At 35.6% G+C, this 13,612-nt stretch overlaps 1 protein-coding gene and 1 long non-coding RNA gene across 5 annotated transcripts; one reads left to right on the top strand and one right to left on the bottom strand.

Moving 5' to 3' along the window:
* The first annotated feature begins 3,067 nt into the window (after positions 1–3,067).
* Positions 3,068–4,827, top strand: LOC119190532. 4 transcript variants are annotated; one of them, XM_037442617.1, is made up of 6 exons: positions 3,068–3,687; positions 3,777–3,886; positions 3,952–4,204; positions 4,295–4,409; positions 4,566–4,649; positions 4,736–4,827. In XM_037442617.1, coding segments are annotated over exons 1-6 (615 nt in total). In that variant the 5' UTR covers positions 3,068–3,636; the 3' UTR covers positions 4,738–4,827. The 4 variants fall into 4 exon arrangements, 3 of the variants coding, with proteins under 3 accessions (XP_037298514.1, XP_037298510.1, XP_037298513.1); XM_037442613.1 differs by having other exon boundaries at positions 4,566–4,827; XM_037442616.1 differs by having other exon boundaries at positions 3,970–4,204; positions 4,566–4,827.
* LOC119190533 lies at positions 4,507–7,053 on the bottom strand. Its single transcript, XR_005112973.1, has 2 exons — positions 6,278–7,053; positions 4,507–6,169 (listed from the first exon to the last, which is right to left on the bottom strand). It is a non-coding gene; the product is annotated as an uncharacterized LOC119190533 (long non-coding RNA).
* Positions 7,054–13,612: the final 6,559 nt, after the last annotated feature.

Raw genomic sequence — 13,612 nt, forward strand, 5'->3', positions numbered from 1 at the left:
TGCGGCTATTTTATCTTCATTTGGCTGAAGGCCTTTGTCAGTTAACGTGTGTCCTAAGAATTTCACTTGTTTTTGTAAGAATTCTGATTTATTTAGTTGGATTTTTAAATTGTGTGTTCTGAATCTTTCGAAAACTTGTTTGCATTTATCTAGATGCTCTTGTAGAGACGTAGAGTATATTATTACGTCATCGAGGTATGTTAGTACGTTGTCTATGCCTCGTAACCCTGAGTCCATCAATCTTTGGAAGGTGCTAGGAGCGTTTTTTAGACCAAACGGCATTCTGAGGAATTCGTAATGTCCTCGATCTATTGTGAATGCTGTTTATTCTACATCATCCGGATGCATTTCTACCTGGTGGTAGCCAGATGCTAAATCTAGGGTGGTCAAATATTGGGCTCGTCCTAGTTTATCTAATATGTCGTCTATGTTTGGTAGTGGGTATTTATCTTCTATAGTCTTATCATTAAGTTTTCTGTAATCTATTACGAGTCTGTATTTTTGTTCTCCTGTTGCATCTAGCTTTTTTGGAACTATATGCACGGGGCAGGACCATGGCGAGTTACTTTCTTGAATTATATTTTGTTCTAGGGAGTTTGTTTATTTGTTTTTTAATCTCCTCTTTTTGTTTTGGTGCCTGTCTATAGTTTCGTACATATATTGGTTTGTTATCTGATAATCTTAGTTTGTGTTTTATCTCATGGGTAAATGTTAGCGGGATTTCCTCACAGTGAAATATGTCTCTATACTTATAGCATAGTTTTTTAATTTCGCGGTATTCTTCCTGATTCATGTGGGTCGTTCTAAGTCTTTCTAGGTTTTGTTTCAGAAATTCGTCTAAGTTTATGTTGTTTTGTTTGTTTTCAACGCTTATATTTTTTTGTTTAGTTTTAATGCGTTGTAAGTTTAAGTGATGGCTGTTTTTGAGAATAAGGTCGTTTTCTGATGTGTTTATTACTGTTGTTAAGACGTTTCCATTTTTTACCGTTACTAAGGCTGGTGGGAAAATTAGGCCGCTTTTTGTAGTTTTGCCTTGCGAGTAGTATTCACCTTCTTTGTAATTGCATAATAGGTTAACTACTTGTTCACTTTTAGGTTCTATTTTGCTGTAAGATTTTATGTCGTCTCTAATAGGTATTTCAGTTTTGTCGGTGTGCAGTTTCATGTTTTTTATATCTATTTTGCAATTTAATGGAACTAATAAGTCTAATCCTAATAATCCTATAAAATCTGAGTCGAAGTTGAAAATAAGAAATTTATGGGTTATCTTTTCCTTGAAAAGTCTTTCTGGTAGTGTGATGTACACTACTTGGTTATGCTTAAATGTTGCGTGTGCTGTTTTTATAAAATGTGTTTCTTTTTTAATTTCGAAATCTAAGTCCGTATTGTTCTGTAATGCTTTTGGGTTGATTAGAGACTGTGAAGCGCCAGTGTCTAATAGTAATCTGCCACCTAGCTCCTTTATGTATATGTATGGGAGTTTACTGTAACTTTTTATGTTATTCATAAATACTATATTGTTAGTTGTTTTAGAAGGTCTATCTGAAAATTTTCGTCACTATTTTCGGATTCACTATCCTCGTTATCCTGCTCTTGTTCCTCATCCTCCTCGTCTTCCTCTTCCATTTCGCTTTGGAAGTGAATTTTCTTTTTATTTTCGGAGTTAGCCTGTGTAGTTTTATTTTTGTTGTTTTTAATAAAAGAATTTCCTGATTTATTGTTAAATTTATTTTTGGGTGTTACTTTAGTGGGGGTGGATCTGTTTTGTTGTAGTCGTCTAGCTCTGATGTCTACTTCCTCTTGTTTGGCTAGTATAACTGTCTGATCCAGATTTTCTACGTTTTTAATTTTGATTGAAATGGCTGTTATTGGGTTTAGATTTTTTAAAGAAAGTCTCTAGTGCTATTTGTTCGTAGTGAGTTTGATTTTTCGGTTCAGCTGTGATTAGTGCGGTCATTAATACCCTTATCCTATCACCAAATGCCTCTAGAGACGAGTTGTCTCTTGTAACGTGTGTTAGCGCGTGTACGAGTTGTGTTGCTGTCCTGAACTTACCAAACTTCCTTAACAGCACCTGTTTAATTTCTGTCCAGTAGACCTACTTCGAAAAACGAACACCGAAACGTCGTTCCGAAACGAAAAAACGACGAACTTCGGATTTAACCCTACTACCAAATTACTTCGTATCCGTCATCGTTCCTTTCGGAACCATAAACAATCGTTCGAATAAAAATATTGTTTCGGATTAGAGATGTATATCTTCAAAAACCGTAAATTTTTACCTACTATGATATTCTTGTGAAAAAAATATATAAATTCGATGTCTAATTAGGTTTTCTGTAATATAACTATTATTTCATAACTCTAAATATTTATTAGTTACAAAATAACAAATATTTTTGTTGATTTTGCAATCTACGGTCTTATTGCATTATGTTTTAATCTGTGCAATATTAGAATTTTTGACAATTGATGGACATTGACAAGTTGACTGGCGAAAATCACAACAAATTGGAATTGTAATTTACAAGTAAAATTATTTATTGTATTGGTAAGTTTATTATTAAAATGTTATTTACTCGCTTTAAACAAATGATCTTTTTCATTGTAAAGGCAGTTATTGTGTAATAACAAGTAAATTCCTTGGTTTGATCTATTAAAGAAATCATTAGTTTTGCCCATCGATATACACAATGGTTTTTACGGTAAAATTTATTGAATCTTTCTATGAATTTTATTATTAGTAGGAATAAGAACCCATATATTTATGTACCCTGTGTTAGGATGTTTACAATAAACAATTAACATTTTTCTTATGATTCCACCTAACAGTTTCAAGGAGAGTACGACGACGAGTGCAACCAGCGACACAGGCGGACCTCTAATCGGGTCCTTAGAGGGGGTTCTGAGAGAGTTAAAAGAAATGAATAAAAAAAATTAAAAAACAAATATAAAAATGATTGTAATAATGTTTTATTTTCCGATAACATATATTTGGTAGTTAATCTTCCATGCGTGATGCAGTGTTGGTTATGGCAGCTCTAGCGAGTTAGTAGTTGTTTAATTATTTGATTCTGAAACAAGAAAACATCTTCCGTCTTATTACAAAAAGCGATATAAACCTTAGCTTAAACCTGTACTAACAAAACCAGGCTTATCTGAGAAACCATGGTTTAAATTTGTCCGTATTACAAAACTCATAAAAACCGTAGACTTCTTAGTACTGCCATCTGAACTATGGCCTATATATAAACCACAGACAAATACAAACAACATTCGTTCAATACGATATCATTCAATCGCAACGTTCCATATACACAAAAATGAAAACGTTTTCAAACAATGTTAATGATTAAATAATGTTTAGGAGTATTAAAAATATTAAGACGTGGTTATTTTGCTCCAAGATAAATAATAGTTGTAACTTCGATTGCACTTTTTTTTAGGTTTCAAGTTTTGACTAATGTTGTATTAGCTGGTAATACATCTAAATGCGTGTTACGAAACGTAAGCTTCCCGCGCGTTATATGAAACCATAACAATAAACAAAACTATTGCGGTAACTTTTGCAAATAGCTTTAGAATTTATTATCAGTGTATTATTATATAGAATAATTGACTATTTGTACTATTGTGATGGATAACCGAAAGAAAAAAAGATCTGAAAATTGGAGTACTGAGGAAAAAGTAAGTAAACAAAAAATCCGTCATATAGTTTTTAATTTGTTAAATATAATAGATGGATTTCAAGCTAAACGACATTTAAAATGTTATAGGATGTACTACGTGAATTAATTGCACAATCACGCCATATTATAAAGAACAAAAATACAAAAGCTTCATCCAACAAGAAAAAGACTGAAGAATGGAAAAACATAGCACAGAGGTATTTCGTTTTTTTTATAATTATAATATTATTATAATCAGTTATTACCAAGCAAATTAACAAAGTTTGTTAAATATTTTCAGGATCAATGTACTCATGGGAAAGAATAGGTCTGATGGTGATGTTAAATTAGCGTGGAAAAGAATGAAGCTTGCTGCTAAAGCTAATTTGTCCACCCATAGAAATCACCAAATGCAGACAGGGGGTGGTGAAAAGCCTAAGTCACCTTCGCAAGAAGATCTAGCGATTATGGCTATTGCTCCACATGATTTTATTGTGGAATTCAATAACTATGACAGTGATGCTAACAAAACAGCTGTTAGCACAATTGATTTTTATTTATTATTGTAAAATACTGCTTAAATTAATATAAAAATAATAATTTAACAATATAATGAATATTTTTAGGTTCAATTACAACCCCTAGAAGTTAAGGAAGTAATAGCTGGATCTAGTAGTGCTTTTACTCCTTCAAACATGCCCCTTGAATACAATGATGTGGTAGAAGTGATAATGGACCAAAGTAAAAATTATATTTAATTAAAATCTTCTTTAATATATTATATATTGTAACCTGTAATCATATTACGAATATTTAAAGGAAAATAAAAGTACGCAAATAAAACATGAAAATGAGACTTTATTTTAGTCTATATTAATACAACTAAAATACTTTCAGATGCCCCAAATGAAAATGTGACGACTGCCGTTACTACTGACGAAAAAAAAACAACATTCATAATAAAAAGGGCCCTCAAAATATGTAAGCAAGATTACCTTAAGTTTATATTAATCTTATTATTTACTAAGATTAAATTAGGAATAAAGGATAAATATTTGATTTTTCAGAAAAGTAGCAACACAAGAAAAAATATTAGAGAGTAACACTCAATTTAAAAAAAAACAACTGGAAATGCTAGCAGAAGAACATGAATACAAAATTAAAATTGCAAAATTAAAAATAAAAAAACTAGAGCTAGAAATAGAATTATTAGAAAATACGAAGAAATCTAGTACAGAGTAATATTAAATGGTAAATGTAACATATGAATAATAATATACCACTATTATATAAGTTTTCAATGCTATGATTATATAAGTGTCACAGTAATACTCATATTAGTTATGTCTAATATCATTTTCTTTTTCAGGTATAAAAAATATAATTTCAAGCTTATTACAAAAATATATTATTTTAATTAAAAGTGTCTTTCAATAAATTGCCTTCTTCTAATATTTCCGCGAACATTGTTTTCTGCGGCCAAAACAACTGCGTGAGATTGCCTGTTAACTTCGTCTTCGAGACCACTAGAAAACAAATCTTCCTTCATATCAATTGCGATATTGTGCAATACAGCACATGCTACAATAGTTTTTCTTGCAGTTTCAATGTCACAGTAAAGGCCTCTTAATAAACAACGGAACCTCTGCTTCCACAACCCAAAACATCTCTCCACTGCATTTCTGGTGTTAATGTGAGCACTATTGTACCGTTCTTCTTGGGGTGTTGAGGTATTCAGTAAGGGAGTAAACAAATACGGTGTACATGCATACCCACTGTCTCCAAGCAAAATGCCTGAGAAGGCACCAGCCTCAAATCTCTGCTTTAGTCGACTTTCTCTAAAAATTCGAGAGTCATGGACACTGCCGTGCCACCTAGCAACAATATCTATTATTTTTAAATTTGCATCGCAGACTACCTGGAACAATAGTTGATTATTTTAGTATCTAACACATACATATGAATTGACTATACACATTATCATTTCATATTATAGAGCATAGTCACATTTAAATTATAGTTTTCCACTGTATCCCTGCAAAGCCTAAATAATAACAATCTGACCTAGAATTTTTATTATTTATTGTATAATAGTCACACTAAACAAAGACATTCTATCCCTAGTATAAGGTTGTAAAGTCAAATGTACTTTAGGGATGGTTCTGCATACAAGTTATTGTTTATTTTAGAATAAAAATATGAATATAAAATCAGAATAGCTGGACATTAATAGATGGAAATCCTTTGCGATTGATATATATTTGACCACCATCTTCACATAATTTTTTTACCCTTATGTGAGTACAGTCAATTGCACCAATTACTGAAGGAAAATTTGCAATTCTATGGAATTTTCGCATTGCTTCCTCTTGTTCTGCCAATGAAGCAGGCATTTTTATAAATCTATGCGATATTCCGGCTATGGCTCCTGCTAATTTTTTGCATATTTTACTTATAAAGGGCTGTGAGACTCCATGCAAATCGGCTGTATCATCTTGGATCTATATTAAAAAAATTACAAAATATTGATTTGGAACTTGGGTATAATTTTTTATAAATGATTATGAGTGTATTGTTAAATGCAAATATAAGCTTTGTTCATGACTTACCTCATGTCGAGCCCAGCTTCGCAATGCGCAAACCACTTGGATTTCGGGAGACACCGGGCATCCACGGGTGTCTCGAGTTAATGGGTCCTCTAATAAATCTACTATTTTCATTGCAAAAGATTTAGTAAATCTATACTTTTGCCTGAAATCTTCATCAGATAAATCAATGAAGGGATTGACTCGAACACGATTTCTATTAGGTCGGCGTGGCGTTTCCAGTTGCTCAACGGCTTCAATATCCTCAATATCGACTGAATCTACCATGTTAATATCCATTTTCGTGTAAAAAATAACACAAAACAACGAAACAGACGCTAATTTAAGAGATAATCTGACAAATGATTTGAAATTTGCATTGACATTTACGATTTAGACCATCATCAAACCAGGGGCGCCGAGGTTTAGCATTAGACCATCAAATAGTCCATGGTTTATCGTTAAACCACTTTTTGTAATACCATTTTTATATAAACCGTACTTTGTATAGGTTTAAACCAAAGTTTTTAGTTAAACCTCGTTCTGTAATAAGACGGCTTATGTTTATAGTCTAATTTATTCAAAGTCATAGGTACTTTGTACAAAGGATGGCATAAAATTCATAAGTTTTCAAATGGTTATATGGGTGCAGTCAATGCACCCACATATATTTGCCTGGAATTACATATTTATGAAAAAAATTGAAATTATTAATGGCTTGTTTAACCTAAGTAAATAAAGTGTTTAAATTTATTTTAAATTAAAGGCTAATGCTATGTGGATGATACTTAGGTACTTTCTAAGAATGATTAATATCTATTAAGTCACTGTTCTTTAATTAGAGTCCTTCTTGTCGGTTTTGTGGAAATTTTATAAATTTAGTCAATATATGAGGCTGACTCAGACACTTGCCTGAGGCACTCAGAGACTGTTTGCTGGGCCATGGACCCATCTATACTTAGTTCCACAGCTCCCTCACAACTCCTAGAATAAAAATGTAGCGCAGTCAAAATATGAAAATAAACAAATATTATATACATTTTAGTACAATGCATCAAAAAACAAAAACAAGATCATTTAGACGTTAAGAATACTACAATACTAATACCAGCTAGGTTCTTGAGAAAGGTAGAAAGTAATATTTCTTCTGTAGCTTACCTTAGTGGTAGTATCAATTCCCCGTATATGTTCTTTGGAGGAATTAGTGGAACTATATCCTCGCAGATGGTTTCAAAAAGGGGTGGCAAAGTCCTATAAGTTCTTACAAATTCCATGTTACGAAGGTTTTACGCAGTTAGAGACGCTTCCAACTTCGTCCAGCACTTTCCTATTGCAACAATTCTTCACACAGGAGTTATTGAGCAATTTTAAAACCTCTGGAGTACCAAACGAAAATCAAACGAAAGGTTTAGAGCTTTCGTAAAATTGACGCTAAGATCCGAACGAAGAAACGATGTATTTTGTGTCAAATGGGTTTTCATAGTGCGGTCGACGAAAGTATAAATGTCATAAGTGTCAAAATCCGATTACGGATCCGTTGTCGAATCCGTCATCGAATCCGTAACACTTCGTAGTAACAAAATGTACGATCCGTCATCCGAAACTACGGATTTCGTTTTTCGAAGTAGGCTCTCAGGTTCTTGCACCTGGATTTTCGGAAAGTGCTTCAGCAGCTTTCCCTTTTAACTTATTTCTAATCAGACACGAGATGGCTATTTCCTCGCTATTGTGGATTAATTCTAATGCATTCTCTACGTTTTCTAAGTAGAACGCTAGAGTTCTGTTCCCGTCATATGTGGGTAGGAGTTTTGCGAAAGCAGAGTTCTCAGTTTCAAGTTTCTTTCCTCAAATTTTAAGGATTTATCATCAACCATACTCCTTCCTTGAGCCATGGTAATTCCTTAGATTGAATAATGGATTGAAGATAAATCGGCGATAAGATGTGTTATTATATAACACTATTTAACTTTCACACTAGACACACCTTGAAGTGTTTTTGGGGTGGGAAAGTGATTAAGGATCTCGGGAATAAACAAATTATATGCTTACCCCACGAGCATTGCCAATTTGTAGGCTTGAGTCTGCTGTTCTCCAAGCTGCTGCCGCCACTGCTGTTGCTGTTGCTGCTGTTGCTGCTACTTAGTGCTGCTGCTATTTTTGTCGTATTGCTCACTGTAGGTTCTTTTTCGCGTTGCGGATACTTGCTTTAAGAAGGCGTTTTTTAAAGCTTTCTACCGTTTGTAACACGACTGCGCCAGTTAGGTTGTGGGCGAAGACAAAAGGGTTTTTAAAAACAATATTTAGGTGTGTTCCGCTTGAAGAGCAGAGCAAGACTACCCTTTATTTAATTCAAAGAGTACATGAATGCTTATCTACATAATAATAAAGGAATATAACTAATAATGGTTTCTTGTGACAAGTACCAGGAAGTGATATGTGATGTAATCGTATCACTTAATTATTCCTAAGTAACAATGGTGGTCTTTATGTAATGACCTAGTTACTAGGACATAACTCCAGCTGATTTTTTTTTTATTGGTTATCTAACATTTGCGTAGTTTACCAGCCCCGGATCTTTAATTTTTTTAGGCGGGGCAAAAACTGAAAAATGCCGCTCACTTATGTTTACTTTTACCTTTATCATCCATAATATAATTTCAGCTATCAGATTTACACTAATTGATTGAAATTTTGACATAGCCTACATAGGCCTTCCGGAAATAATGCGTCCATCGCTGTTCTTTTTGTGTTAAGCCTATTTATTTACAGATATATAGACATAAACGTGTAGGATACTTATACTACTATATTTTATACACAGCACAGGATAGGATTTAAAATAAAAATATGTGTAATAAAAATAAAAATCAAATATATTATTGAATTAGTAAATTAAAATTTTACTCTTCGAGCTTTTTGTTGAGCAAACAAATCTATAGCCTTGTCATAATTTAATTCGTTTGCAATTCGATTTTCAATCGCTAAGATTGCAAGACTCGATAAGCGTTCCTGGCTCATAGAAGATCGCAAATAATTTTTAATCAGTTTTATTTTGCTAAAACTTCGCTCGCAGCTTGCGGATGTAGTAGGAAGCGTCGAGTAAATTCGCAGGGCAATACAGATATTCGGTAAAGCATCCTGCAAATCATGCGCATAGATTTGTTGCAAGAGATAGAATCCGTTAGCCTTTTCTATATCACCAAATAAAAGCGGAGCTTGCTCTTTAAAAACGTAAAGTTCCTGGCAGAATTCAACGGCGCTTAATTCTCAAACATCATCATCAAACCTCTTTTTAATTTCTGTTATAATTCGATCAAATACCATCATTATTACTTGAGAAAATAGTTGCACAGGTTGGAGTGTTTGTAATTCATCTTCACACATCTCATCGAAATGTTTTTTACGTTTCGGAATTCGTTTGTTTCGCAAAATAGGGTCAACACCAGTTTTTTCAGCAATTTCTCCAGCCTCTTTTATCCAATATTCCATTGTATTTTGTCTCATTTTTTGCAAAGTTTTGAGCAGACCATCCATTAGTGCGACGGAATGGGCAAGGATAATATCTTCTTTCTGAATTTCTATATTCACTCGATTCATTTCGCGGAGAATATTCGCCCAAATAGTTAAATCTATACTTATAATAAATCTGTAGAGAGGTCAATTCTGTACATGAAATATATTTCCAAAATAACTATCAGGGGGTGATTAGGGATCGATACTGATGCCAAAAATGTAATTAGTAAAAATTTTGTCTGTCTGTCTGTCTGTCTGTCTGTATAACCGTTATAGAAACAAAAACTACTCGACGGATCTTAACGAAACTTGGTACAATTATTTGTCATACTCCTGTGGTGGTTATAGTATACTTTTCATCACGCTACAATTAATAGGAGCAGAGTAGTGAAGGGAAATGTTGGGAAAACGGGAGAAGTTACTCCATTTTTTAAGCTTCCGTCGCGTGTGCAACCTTAATGGTTACAGCTACACAGAAATCATGCATGACGGAAATGTTCTCCTTAAAATTATGTAAAAAATATCCCACGACAGCATATGTCTATCTTTTATGGTTGACTCACAATAACACGTGTAACTCCCGATAGCTTAGCAGTCCGAAGCTTTCTCATTATATTTGTCTACTTTTACGTTTATAACACTCTCAGTCATCCCTAATTAAAAAAGTTAACATTATTAATTAAATATTCCATAAAAAAGAATCATAGAAATCGGTATAGAAACACCAAAATTATACATGAAATACGCTAATAATAAGCCATCACGCGTGAATACTGAATCATGCTATAAGGATTATTTTTGACTAGCGAGTCACCTAGCGAGTAGCTTCGTAAAACGAACATTCTCGAACGTTCCCGATCGGCCTAGCAGCTAGGCGCCAAGCGCGCAGTGCGGCCGGTCGCGAACGTTCGAGGATCGGTCGCCACGCTCGACGCGTCTCGCGGCCGAAGGTATAAAAAGGCGGGGCGTCCGAGCGCAAGCTTCATACAATTTTTGCCTGTTGATGCGAATACTTAATTGATATTTAATAAACCGTTCTTATCGGCGCGACTTTTAGTCTTTGACAATTTATTGTTAGATTCCTTTTGGTGTTATTTTATAAAATAGGTATTAGTTATTTTGGTTAAATATTCGTTCAAATTACAAATTATTAATAGTTTACATTTTATTTAATTTTAGGTGAAGTAGTAGTAGTTACGCATAGATTTTTAGATATTGATAGGTAAGTTTTGGCTAAGTTGAGTTCACTTTTTTATATTAGTTTTATTTTCATTTACGTTTTAGCTTTATTTTCATTTGCCTGCATCAATGCCACCTAAAAAACGATTATCTTTATCTCGAAATTCGAGAGAAGCTAAGAGAATGAGAAATAGGCGTTCTCCAGAATCGGCTGAGGACAGAGCACATCGGTTAAACTCTATGAGAGTTAGTGCCTCAACTTCTCGAGCCAATGAAAGCTCTCCCGAGAGAGAGATGCGATTAGCAGCTGACAGAGCGAGACGAGCTACATCACGGGCGTCTCAAAGATCTTCTCAACGAGAGCTAAGGTTTACCATTGACCGAGAACAACATGTGTTATCCCGAGAAGCTGAAACTGCTTCACAACGAGAATTGCGGCTCACAGCTGACCGCGAACGGCATACATTATCTCGCGAGTCCGAAACCCACACTGAGAGGGAATTACGTCTCACAGCTGATCGCGAACGACATGTACTATCCCGTGAGTCCGAAACTTTCACTGAGAGGGAATTACGTCTCACAGCTGATCGCGAACGGCATGTACTATCCCGTGAGTCCGAAACCTTCACTGAGAGGGAATTACGTCTCACAGCTGATCGCGAACAGCATGTACTATCCCGTGAGTCCGAAACCTTCACTGAGAGGGAATTACGTCTCACAGCTGATCGGGAACGGCATGTACTATCCCGTGAGTCCGAAAACTTCACTGAGAGGGAATTATGTCTCACAGCTGATCGCGAACAGCATGTACTATTCCGTGAGTCCGAAACCTTCACTGAGAGGGAATTACGTCTCACAGCTGATCGCGAACGGCATGTACTATCCCGTGAGTCCGAAACCTTCACTGAGAGGGAATTACGTCTGACAGCTGAGCGCGAACAGCATGTACTATCCCGTGAGTCCGAAACCTTCACTGAGAGGGAATTACGTCTCACAGCTGATCGCGAACGGCATGTACTATCCCGTGAGTCCGAAACCTTCACTGAGAGGGAATTACGTCTCACAGCTGATCGCGAACAGCATGTACTATCCCGTGAGTCCGAAATCTTCACTGAGAGGGAATTACGTCTCACAGCTGATCGCGAACGGCATGTACTATCCCGTGAGTCCGAAACCTTCACTGAGAGGGAATTACGTCTCACAGCTGATCGCGAACAGCATGTACTATCCCGTGAGTCCGAAACCTTCACTGAGAGGGAATTACGTCTCACAGCTGATCGCGAACGGCATGTACTATCCCGTGAGTCCGAAACCTTCACTGAGAGGGAATTACGTCTCATAGCTGATCGCGAACGGCATGTACTATCCCGTGAGTCCGAAACCTTCACTGAGAGGGAATTACGGCTTACAGCTGATCGCGAACGGCATGTACTATCCCGTGAGTCCGAAACCTTCATTGAGAGGGAATTACGGCTTACAGCTGATCGCGAACGGCATGTACTATCCCGTGAGTCCGAAACCTTCACTGAAAGGGAATTACGGCTTACAGCTGATCGCGAACGGCATGTACAATCCCGTGAGTCCGAAACCTTCACTGAGAGGGAATTACGGCTTACAGCTGATCGCGAACGTCATATTGTATCTCGAGAATCTGAAACTTTTACTCAATATGAAGACCGTTTGACAAATGATAGGGTGCACCATAATATTATTCGATCTCTTGAAGATGAACATGAGCATGAACAACGACTAGAGTCGGGACGCGAATATTACAATTCTTCGAGACAAGAACGATTAATAAGTTTTTCTAGTGAAAGATTAAGAATTGAAAATATTCGGTCCCTTGAAACGGACGAACAGCGAGAGGCCCGTCTTACTGCAGACAGATTTCGACATAGTCTTAATGACTTAGATGTAAACATAGAAGATCAATCTACGAATTCCGTGATGTGATCCGACAAATATAAAAGTGGGTTTGCTTATAACCTCACAATTGATTACATATCATGTTCTGTAATAGGTGATATGAACGTAGTATGTTCTTTTTGTAATGCTTTAAAGTGGAGTAAGGAGTCGGCTGGTTTCTGTTGTTCTGGAGGTAAAATAAATTCGCTTTCGTTCGAAGACCCACCGGAACCTTTGAAATCACTACTTTTAGGGGAACATGTGCAATCTAAACAGTTCTTAGACAATATTCGCACTTATAATAGTGCGTTTCAAATGACATCCTTTGGTGCTCAACAAATCTCAGAAGGTCCTTTCATGCCTACTTTTAAGATACAAGGCCAGGTTTACCATTTGATAGGATCCCTTTTGCCTGAAGACCAACCTAAGTTTCTTCAAATATATTTTGTATCCGACTATAACGAACAGTCGAATATAAGAAATCAATATTTCCCCAATTTAAATACTGAACTCATTTCACAACTTCAGAACATGTTTCATCAGGTTAATTCGTATGTATGCAGTTTTAAATCGGCATTAGAAGCTTTTCCTCAAGATGGTGATAATAATTATAAAATTGTTATAAATGCCGATAGGCGTCCAACTCAGGAACACCCTGGGCGTTATAACGCTCCATCCACGAATGAAGTTGCTGTAGTATTGGTCGACCAAGAATGTGATAGGCGTGATATCGTTATCCGTTCCAGAGACAATCGTTTGCAA

The sequence above is a fragment of the Manduca sexta genome, chromosome 4 (assembly GCF_014839805.1).
Source record: "Manduca sexta isolate Smith_Timp_Sample1 chromosome 4, JHU_Msex_v1.0, whole genome shotgun sequence".
Taxonomy (NCBI): Eukaryota; Metazoa; Arthropoda; class Insecta; order Lepidoptera; family Sphingidae; genus Manduca; species Manduca sexta.

What these genes read in the sequence shown, in the direction of transcription:
- LOC119190532 (XM_037442613.1), top strand. Translation starts at nt 3,637, where the DNA reads ATGGATAACCGAAAGAAAAAAAGATCTGAAAATTGGAGTACTGAGGAA. An exon ending in ATTGGAGTACTGAGGAAAAA is followed by an intron (nt 3,688 to 3,776) that starts GTAAGTAAACAA and finishes AAAATGTTATAG; the next exon opens with GATGTACTACGTGAATTAAT. An exon ending in TGGAAAAACATAGCACAGAG is followed by an intron (nt 3,887 to 3,951) that starts GTATTTCGTTTT and finishes AAATTAACAAAG; the next exon opens with TTTGTTAAATATTTTCAGGA.